This window comes from Poecilia reticulata, linkage group LG18 (genome assembly GCF_000633615.1).
Source record: "Poecilia reticulata strain Guanapo linkage group LG18, Guppy_female_1.0+MT, whole genome shotgun sequence".
In the NCBI taxonomy this organism is placed as follows: domain Eukaryota; kingdom Metazoa; phylum Chordata; class Actinopteri; order Cyprinodontiformes; family Poeciliidae; genus Poecilia; species Poecilia reticulata.
In genome coordinates this window covers 6,824,278-6,835,233 of record NC_024348.1, presented here as the reverse complement: position 1 = coordinate 6,835,233, position 10,956 = coordinate 6,824,278, and the positions used below count along the sequence as shown (strand labels likewise).

At 39.9% G+C, this 10,956-nt stretch overlaps 1 protein-coding gene across 4 annotated transcripts; it reads right to left on the bottom strand.

Annotated features, from left to right (window-relative positions):
- Positions 1–494: 494 nt before the first annotated feature.
- LOC103480306 (heterogeneous nuclear ribonucleoprotein C) lies at positions 495–10,527 on the bottom strand. 4 transcript variants are annotated; one of them, XM_008435192.2, is made up of 9 exons: positions 10,470–10,522; positions 5,569–5,639; positions 4,928–5,199; positions 3,425–3,497; positions 3,264–3,311; positions 2,885–3,054; positions 2,278–2,391; positions 1,346–1,497; positions 495–1,050 (listed from the first exon to the last, which is right to left on the bottom strand). In XM_008435192.2, exons 2-9 carry the CDS (start codon positions 5,571–5,573, stop codon positions 964–966), a joined length of 921 nt encoding a protein of 306 aa, XP_008433414.1. In that variant the 5' UTR covers positions 5,574–5,639; positions 10,470–10,522; the 3' UTR covers positions 495–963. The 4 variants fall into 4 exon arrangements, with proteins under 4 accessions (XP_008433414.1, XP_008433412.1, XP_008433413.1 ...); XM_008435190.1 differs by having other exon boundaries at positions 9,798–10,493; XM_008435191.1 differs by having other exon boundaries at positions 10,400–10,490.
- Positions 10,528–10,956: the final 429 nt, after the last annotated feature.

Sequence of the window (10,956 nt, the reverse complement as noted above, 5' to 3'; positions counted from 1 at the left end):
TGATTCCTGGGATCGTATCTGGACAACCCTGCTGTTTACGCTCGAAGAAATTAAGCATTTTAGCCCCAACAATAGAACACAAAGAAAACAAATCAGAACAGGATAAAACTTTATTTGGCTGTGAAGTCAAGAAGGAAACATACAGGTGAACATGGAAGATAGCGGAGTTGGACCGAAGTCAGTTCTGGTTAAAAGACATTTTAAACCAATAGAATTTGTCTAGGGGGGAAGTGTGGACTATGTGCGTGATCACGTTTTATCTTGGGAGCAAAAATGAGGAGAGATTGTCTGAGGAACACAAACAGTAGTAGTTGGTGCACGCTGCCACCTGCTGGCTGGGATGCAGCGTTGCAGCAGGATTAGCAGTCATTTTTTTTAAGGTTTTAGAAACATGGTTGCAGCAATTTTATATCATTTTACTCAGGTCAACAGTCAAAAAAAGACATTAAAATTATCAACTAACAAAACAGAACACATGCAAGAAAACAGATTTTAGATGAAAAAAAAAAGAGCAGTTCTTTTTGTTGTACAGTAAATCTTAATATCTCTAAGTGAGGAAGAAGTTGCACTTAATATTAGCATAATGCTGGTAGGTGGGCCAGTGAGAAAGTGTTGTTTTACACCATACCCTAAAAACTTTCAGCTATCTGTAAGCTAAACACGCAGCAAAATTCCCAAACATGAAATAATTTACATTTCTCATCTGCCCAACTTCAATTTTCACCAAATGCAGGGAAAACTACAGTTGTCTACTAGCAGCAGAGGGCCATTCAGAGGAAACACATGAAACATTTAATAAAAAAAAGGAGACAAAGAGGAATTCACTTCTAATCTGCAGGAAAGTCAAAGCTGTGTAAAAATTCTATCACTTTATTATCAGAAACGAGCAGATAACTGTGGCGTGGAGAAGGTTTAACACACGTCTTGTTTTGTTCGGGTTTGTGTGTTTTCTCCATAACCCGTTCAGGACTCGTCTTCGTTGGTGCTGTCGCCGTCGTCCTCTCCTTCCTCCTGCTCGCCGTCGTCCTCGTCTCGCCCTCTGCTTTTCACCTGCGGAGAGAAGCAGAAAAATTAGAATTCAACACAACAGAGAAGAAGAAGAAGATAACTTTGTAATTAAAACCATTAAAACCAATTAAAACCATTAATAGAGGGAGTCATCTGGACCCCGCAAGCTTTTTACCCTGCGCGCGGTCCGGAGCTCACGTATCTTATTAAGAGGTTTTTGTTTTGCCTGGTTTCGGGCGCGCTCCTTCCGAGCGTCGCTCTAAGACCGCGGGAGGGTTTTTAAACGAAAACGGAACTACAAAAATGGCGTAGAAGAGCTGCTGTTGCTTGGGTTCACCTCATCCTCTTCCTCCAGCAGGTCTCCGTCCTCCTCCGAGTCGTCCATCTCCTGGCTCCCTCTGGCTCTCTTCAGGCTACCCTCCTTCTTGCTGGAAGTAGATGAGTGGAGCGGAGACACCTCGCCGGGTTCTGGCTTGGAGCTTTTAATCTCTGTGTGGAAAGGAGAGGAAAATAGATCCAACCAAGTAGAAAAAAATAGAAATGAGTTAAAGAGACCGAAATTTGGGTTTGATTTATGAATTTGAAATATTTATGAGCTAACAAGTTGTTCTGTGGAGGCTTTGTTAGAGAACATCACCTAACAAATACAATCCATGTTGGACACAGCTAACCAATTTCATGGTGTTTTCTTTTATGTACATTTTAAAAAGAATCTTATAATGGACAATGAAATAACACTGAATTGATGGAATGGGTAGATTTATACTCAAAGTGAAGACTTTAATTGTTTGTTTTTAACTTATCTTTGAAATTGTTAAAATTTTGTGTTTTAAGATATTTTGTTATATTCTTTTGCAATGTTTGAAAGAAGTAGAAGACTTGACACTACAGAGGATATTCACCTTCCAACAGGAAAGTTACACTAAACATACAGCCAGAGTTACTGTGAGCAAAGCATATTCATGTATTAGAATGTCCTCGTAAAATTTCAGGCCTAAATCTAATTGAGAAACTATGGGAAGACTTGAAGATTCCGCAGCCTGAACTTCATTAAAAACGATCAAATATCATAATCCCACTCAAATCCCCTGCATCTGAGTGGGATTCACGGAAAAAAACACTCCTTGGAACAGACTACAAAAAACTCAGAAATATAAACTAGTGGTGAACTGTGCATGGGGCACCTTATGTTTTTTGGTCAAACAAATGACATTTCTGGGAAGATTGATGCAGTTAGTTTATCAGTAACATATGAATCTGCAGGCCTACCCGACTTCTTACTGTGGTCCTTCTCCATGTGCTCCAAGCTGTCCAGCAGGTAGTCCACCTTATGCTTAATCTGTGTCAGCTCTCTCTTGATGGTCTGTAAAACGTCCGTCCTCACTGTGGGACAAACAACAGTTGATATATGTGTGGATACACAGTAAAGTCTCCCAAAATGACTGTCTTATGCAATAGTAGGGCATTTAAGGCAATCGCTGATTGGTAAAACTCCAAGTTCTGTTCGGTATCTGAGGAAATATTAGGGTCTCATTTGGGTTTTGGATACTTTTAAGAAATGTGTAGCAGGATTTCAGGTTTCCAAACAATCAACATTTAAGGTTCGCAATCAAATGTAGGTAAAGGTCCATCACGGTCAAAAGAAAATGATTTCTGCAGATGTAGTCACGAGGCATTGGCCAAAGTCTACTTTGGCTTTGCATTACCATACACCACCAAGCTTTTCTACTGATGGTCAGAAAATCTGATTCATTTGGAGAACCAGGCTGCTCCCTCGTCTCTTCAATCTTATGGAGTTCCACTTGTTTAATGCAGTGAAGACAGGTAGAAAATCTGACCGCTTCGTGTATCCATCAGCCCGGCTGTTGGGACCTACTTGTGTGGGAGGCCCTCTGGCTGCTCTTGGAGGAGGTTGAGGAAAAGGCAGTCTTAATCCTTCGGCTTCCCCCGCTACTCAGACTCACCCTGGGGCGCTTCGAGGGGACCACGGCACGTGACAGAGGAGGTGGGGTGGGAGGAGGCACCCGAGACTGGTATGGGTACATTCTGAAGGTGATGGAACATGATGTTACATGCCATCAAATAAGCTTCAACATTCTCATTTAACGAACTAAATAGTAGTTTATTTAGTTTAGGGTTAAGATGAAAAAAAGGAAGAAATGTCATGCACTATATTTGGACAGTATATGGTGCAAGACAGTGTAATGACATAGATGTGAACATTTAATCCTCGATAATAAAAATAAACATGATACCTGTCATAGTAATCTCTTTGGAAATCATAATCCAAATCAAAAGATGAACTGCAGGGAAGAAAACAGCACAGTATACAATAACACCCCTTAAAGTAAGCATTTCAAATGCAATCATATATTGCTATGTTGTTATTTAGAAACTGAGCAGCAGGGATTCACACCTGTACATGTCTCCTGCTGATCGTTTCACCGTCTTCGATCGGCGAGGCTTTGGCTCACCTGCCAGGTTAATGTCTGCGGGAAGGAAAACACTGAAGTTTAGAAGAAAGGGTGTTTTTTTTTTTTTATTCAAATGAGAAGTTGATCACAACTATATAACAATATTACTAACTTCTATTGTAGTCTTCTTGAGAAATACCATAAGGAGGTTTATTTTAATGCTTAACATTTAGCACTAGAGGGCAGCAGAGAGACTCGGCTGTTCCACCAAACAAAAAAAAGAGCAATAATTCTGTCACTGGATCTTTTTCTAAGCAAAACAACATCCTTTAACTAGCAGAACCTGTTAAATATTAGACAAGCTCTAGATGTTCTGAAGATGCTTGACCATAATTTACCACCACTGGGATAAAACATAAAACACTTAAGTCCTTGGACGTATCATACCTTTTTCTGGGCTCTTTGATTTTACAGAATACTAAAGGAAGCAAAGTTTGTCACAAAATTAGGCATCAACATTATTAATGTTAATTTTGACACTAGCATTTTCAGCACAATAATGGTGATTTTCTTGCTTTTGAAATCTACAAAGTGTCATAATGTCAATGATGGACCAGACAGATGTTACAGCTCATGCCATTTAGGCAAAATCATAAAAAGACTAATCTTCGCTTTGATTTCCTCTGCTTCAATAAACAAATTAAAAGGCAAGATACTCATGACTCAGAGTAAAGCTCTGGTAGAAGGCGTTTGATGAGTGCTGCCCTTGGCACTTTGGAAAAAATTAAGAATCCTGATTTGGGGGTTTACAGCTATGGAATAAGGATTTCATGAGACACATTTAGATGTTATTAATCTTTTCTTTTGCCGTAGAAAAATCCAGGTCACACTTCAGCAGTCTACTAGGATTGGAGTAGCGGATAATAAAATACAATTAAGATTCCTTAAAAACTGAGAAATAGTCTTTTAAGCTTAGCACCAAATAGGACTCTGCAAGTCAAACGGAAATTTCAGCTAAATTAGCCAGCTACAACATACATACATATTTTCCTAATAGTGATTAGGCTGTGGCACAACACAAAAAGATGAAAAATTGCTATTTGCTTGTACATGCACCTGGCAGCTGAGGGGAATACCCAGAGAAGATCCACATATTCATCGGGAGAACATCTAAGCTCCATCCACCTGGTTAAAATTTCATTTGGTTCCTTTTGATTTAAGTATTTCAGCTGTTTTGTGCAAGAAATCAAGCAGCCTTTGGGGAAATCTCTCAAGACTTTTAGATAGGTGTTGTTCAAAATCAGTCAAATGTTTGTTGTTATCATGCATGTTTTCTGTCTTTTATAAGTTTAACACACCTGGATAAGATGGATAGAAAATTATCAGGGCTCCACAGAGATTAATGAAAAATTGTGGAGCAATTGATTTAGGTCTTCCACAGCAGAGATACATCTAAAACATGAAGGATTCCAACCCTTGCCAACTTGATGGTCAATCACCCCTACCTAACACCTGACCGACAATCATCCGGCCATTCTCCCCAGCCACAGCAGCCCTGGCGTTCCTCTCATTGGAGTACTGCACGAAGGCGTAACCCTTGTGGATGGAGCAGCCGACGATCTTGCCATACTTGGAGAAGATGGCCTCCACGTCGGCCTTGGTGACCAGTAAGGTGTTGAGGTTGCCGACGAAGACTCGGGAGTTCAGGGAGTGGGGGTCGTTCTTGTTGGTCACGTTGCTGCTCGCCATGGAGCTGGAGGTGGAGGACGACGACCAGCTGGGAGAGGCAGATAAAAAACAGATTGTTGTTGATCAAATCTGTTATTTGGATATTAGAAGCACTAAGGTTACAAGGTCTCCCTCTTGTGGTAAGCTAAATTAATTTGAAAATCAAGTTTAGCTAACAGCTAGCTGATAAACATCAAGTTCCTGATACCAGTTTAAAACTTGGCCATAAAGTTTCAGTGTGTAAAAATGTGCTCAATAATTCTAAAGTGTTTCCTGCAAAAAAAAAAAAAAAAGACGGCTCCCACACAGGAAGCATATTCTCACACCGCAAACTGTGTGTTGATGCTCTACCATAATAAAAGCAAGGATCTGTAAAATGGACAGCAGAAGAGGGTCGGGGTCTGAAAGCAACACTCACTCCATTGTGTCTTTATCGGCTCGGTGGAGGGCTGCCTGCCTGCCTTTCTGTCTGTTGGAGAGAAGAGAGTCCTGAGGACCCGTGAGAGAAGGAGTCAGTGACTGGAGGGAAATATTCACTACACTTTCTAATGTGTTTGGCTAAATCAAGGTGAAAGGGGGAAAAAAAGAAAATGGTGAATTGAATAACAAATTAATTTGAATTTATAAGCCTAACCACTAATAAATACTTCACGTGGTGCAAAATTACAGATTTGTACTATGATATTTGTTGAAATTTATTTTGAAAACCGCTGAGAGTGCTTGCAAAAAGAAGAAATAGACTAGATCTAAATGTCTACCACACAACACCATAGGGTTGACTTTTTACAACACAAAAGTAATTATGCTGCTTTAAGTTTTCCATATTTTGTCAGATTAAAATGAATGTATTTCATTGGGATTTTTAGAGTGTAGACTAAATCTTTAGCATCATCACAAACATTGTGTTGGTGGAGGAGGAGGGAAGTGTTAGGGGAAAATGTGAATTGCTTACAAACAATACAGTCATCAATAGTCAACATTATTATAGACATTTGGTGTGTACCCAACATCATGTAGCCCCATGAGTCCAACTGACTGCCTTAAGAAGTCACCCGGTGTTAATATATTATAGGGATGCAGAATATATACTGCATCAACATCAGTGTAAACAGGGGTGTACCGGCAAATTGGCGATTGGACGATACTTGCATGCGAAACCAATCTCATCTATCTATTGTATTTACCTCTGCAAAGGTCTGAAAACCAGACACTGTTGCCTTTTGCTCTGCCATAAGAGAGGACAGACTGATAGACCTGCCCACCAGGTCATGTTTACACATGCATGGTTAATGATAGCCACTCTAATGTTGCCAACTTAACAACCTTGTTGCTAACCCCCCCAAAAAACAGTATTGACCAAAATTATCAGGTTAGCCTTTTTAAAGATCAGTGATCTTTCAGAAACCTGCAACCGGTGCACCCCTAGAATAGAACGATTTTTAACGTATTGTGCTGAATAAATAATGCAGCCTCATACTGTCGTGCTTCTGTCTGCCGTCTGTTTGCATGAAAGAGCTGCATAGTTCTGAGACTTCTCTTTGCTGCTCCAGACTCCGCAGCGCTTCACTGTTGGCATTGAAGCCTCGGCTTTAATAAGAGTAAAGAGCTTTGAGTTTGTCACAAAGTTATGTAAGACTGCGGTGGGGTGGGGGTGCGCATTATAATTATGAAACAGATGGAGGCAGCAGTTAAAGAGAAAAAAACCCAACAACATCCAGAGGCGTTCTATGCTTCATGGTGCCTATAATCTTGTTTTTGTAGATTTAATCATTCCTTTGACTGAATTAGCAGGTGTGTGATGAAGTTGCATTTTTTTTGCTGACAGAAACTTTGTTATTTCACATTGCAAGAGGCAGATATCACTTGACAAAAGCAAGAAGTGCAGCCAGCTAGGCCTCAGTCTAACCAAGAAGTAGCAGCAGCAGAGGGATTACATGTTAGCAGCAGACTGTCTGGCCAAAGCTTAATGCTGTGCTCTCGCCCTGCATGATTTAGCCAGCACGTCTCTGTAAGCTGGCAACCCGACAGAGCGACCAGAGGCTGTGGTGTTTCTAATTCTGACAGGAGTGTTGGGGTTCAAGCAGGGATCTACAGGATTTACACACATTCACTTTCCTTTAGGAGTTTGTTTTCCAAACCCATCAGTTTATGGAGTAGCTCAGTCTTGGTTTGGACTGATCCAGATAGGGAGTCATTGCTCGGATAGATTGTTAAATGAATAGTGTGGTCAGTTTTTCTGTAATGAATGTCTTGAAGAAAAGGGAGTACAGCTTAAGAACAATTGAATCCAAACTGTTATAGCCAAACACCAGGGTACAACGCTGTAGTATTATTGGTAGGGAGGCACCGATGCACTTTTTCCACTCACGATACCGATACAAATATCTGAGATTTAGTAAACATCGCCCAAAGTACAAAGCATAGAAATTAGACTGAATAGATTTGCCCTTATGGATCAGGCACATTGTCTCCAATACTCAATTGTTTTTCAATATTGGGCCCGATTAAGACATTAATGTCGGATCGGTTCACCTCTAATTATTGGTCAAGAGAATGCTAAGCTGCTTTGTTGCTAAGCTACAGTAAAGCTGCCGGCTCAATCAGCTGACCCTGATGCTGGTGTAAAATAACTGCCTCTGGAAACAAATCTTTGCCATTGCCAAACTGATGAGTGCCATCTGATCAGAGAGACTGATAAATCTCTTAATACATGGTTATGAACTGGGGGTCTGTGTGGCTTTCGAATGATTTTCTACTACAGGCAACTTATTACTAGTAATAACTTTATAGAACGTTGCCTAAAAAACATCAATATACCAATATGTGGTATAGTGGGATTATATCAACATGAGGACTATTGTCATATGGGACCATTCCATTCATCTTTCATCTACATTATGCCCCACATTTGAGCTCTAAAATGAGCAAATTACACAATAAATGGAAAGGGTAGCCAGTACTTAAAAAAAGGAACATTTTCCCAATAAATAAACTGCCTTACATTATTTTATTATCTGAAAGTTGGCCATCCATATAATAACTCAGTTTTCTGTGTCTGTGGTATGTGTGTATATAGTGTTGGTGCTTCAACTGTGAAAGCTGCTGCAGCTAGCATGGCTCATCCTCGGTGGCTTGAGCAGCCAGAGTACAGATGAATTCATGTCAGAGGGAAGCAGTATGGTTACGGGTCAGTGCAGTTCCTCACACTGTTGGGTCTGTTTCCATTGTAAAAGTAATTTCAACGGACCTCTACAACACACCCTTCTTGGACCAGCCTTTCAGCTGTTGGTCCATAAGAAAGTGCTATGGTATGGTTGTAGTGGTACTACAGTTGTTACACAACACAGTCCATTGGTTGTCACTGATGGCATCAAGCATGAGCTATACTACTGCGTCGCGTTTGTTGCCACACTCGTATGACGCAATGCTGAGCGTTGGGGTTTAACCTCAACTGAACAGCGAGAGTTCAAATGGCGGTTTAATACACCGACCCATATGGTGGTGTACAGAACTGCACTGACCAATGCTGTGCCACTCAGTGGAAATGAGGTAATAGAGCCCCACATAGATATCTGGTCCCACCTTACTTCCACTTTGTACCCCCCAAAAACTCATAAGACTATTAGAAGATCTCAGCAAATGACTTTAAATTATGGCTTGTTAAAGGGAGTTCAAAATATTCATAAGGTTCAGTAGGTATGAATTGAAGGAGGTAAAAAATGGCCCGTGACAGAGAACTACTTTTGGTTTCTGAAAAAGTTGGGTATGAAGTGGCCAAAAGTACCAAATAAGAAAGGAGTGAAGTGACCAACACCCGGTATGGAATACATAAATGAACTATTGTTTAATACAAAAACATATTTTAAAACCAGTGTTGCTCTTGGTTGCATAGTCCTTCATTAAAGTGGTTCATCGTCATACATTTAAGCCATAAAAAAGTAATATGATGTAAAGCACTTTGCCTTATATGAAGCCTTATTGCTGAAATATGCAATCCAAATAAACCTGGTTGATTGATTAATAAGTACTATGAGTTGCTTTAATAAACCATAAAAAATGGAACATTGATCAATATATTTGAGGTGTATTGATGATTTTAACAATGGCACTTGACAAAACGCAATGTCTGTCACTAGTTTTCGTAATTGTTGACAGCATGACGTGTTTATGAACATTCAAATAATTAAATAATAAAAATATAGAGGGAAAAACAGGAAAAACACACATGAGTGCCTCTGTTGCTGGTGAAACTTTGCATAAATATGCAAAAGCAAAAGAAAACGCAATTGTTTGGGGGGAAAGTACTGTTAAAGTGTTGATTCGCCTGCTAAACCACCTTGTTTGTGGTCACACTCACACAGATAAGCAAACTGAATTTGCAAATAAGCAGCAAGGTATCGCCGTGTATCAGAGCTATTTAGACCCTGAGGCCTATTGGAGCTCAGTGAGCCCTCAGGTCATAACATCTGCACACCTCAAAATAGAAATAACTTTATTGTCATATGCTCAAAAACAAACTGGGTAATCAAAATTGTACTCCACAAGCTCCCTTCAACAACTCTCCTGTAATAGTACCTTTCCCTTTTTGGGGAAAAAAGGTTTATTAAATATACCAATATTGCCAAAAAGGAACAAAATATGTGGCACCTATGCAAAGAAAACTCCAACTTGTTGACTGTGCAAAATGTTCAAATGTTGTCCTTGAAAAATGCCTGAAAAATGACATCACTCCTCTGCAGGAAAACATAAAGCCTCAGCAATCACTACAAAGAAAATTGAAAAACACTACTTCAAGAAATGTAAACCAGGTTTTGGCTGGCTGATGAAAAAGCAACATAAAAAACATATTTTTATTCCAGAGATTGAGCAAGCCGGTTAAAAAAAAAGCAGTCCAGATCATCCTGGAACAATCCTCCACATTTCTCTCCATGAAAACGAGCCAACAGTCAGATACACGACAAGAGAACACAACATGCCTGAAAAATGGAGGTTTAAAATAGAAAAACAAAGCAAAGACACCGAGGTGAATGTTACAGCAAACTAGTTTATGAGCTGTTTCTACTGCCGTCACAAAATGTACGCCATAACAGTCAGCCAGCCAGCCAGCCAGCCAACACAGTCTCGGAAAAACCAGCCAGGAAAAATTGCAATAAAAACAAAAATAACAATAAAAAAAAAATCCCAAAGACGCTTCAAAATTTAGAAAAAAATGGAAAAGGTGCGAAAAACCTCTCGTTAAAAATACTCACCAGGACCTTAATACTAAAAATGAGAACAACTGAAAGCTTGTTTTACTCGGGAGATGGGTTATCCGCTTACTGTTCTGCTCGCTGAATGTAGGCAGCACCTTGCAACCGGTTGACACGAAATGGCGTCGACTCCCACACTGTGAGCAGAGCCGGCTCCGCCCCCTGTTTGTATTCATGGCTTCTGATTGGATCACTCGACTTCCCCCTTCTGGGAAAGTCTATCACAGATTGGCTGCTACACTGGACTGATGTGTCAGTCAACAGAGACATCTGCAAACCGCTGTCGCTCGACGCAAATGACGGCGTGAGAAAGTTCAAGCTAAAAACCTAAACAAAAGACTATTAACGTCAGGAATATTTAAGACTAAAACTCAATATGAAGGCCAAAGACTGTCAATTTTGTCAGTTTGACTTAGAAAGAGTGTAGCTTTCATTTTGCAATTATTCATCTCAATTTTTAGATTCTTAAAAACGGACTAATAATTTTTGTTTCCACAAAATAACAATATTAAACTTGGCCATGGTTACAAAATTTGAATGTGTGATTTTTGCATTTT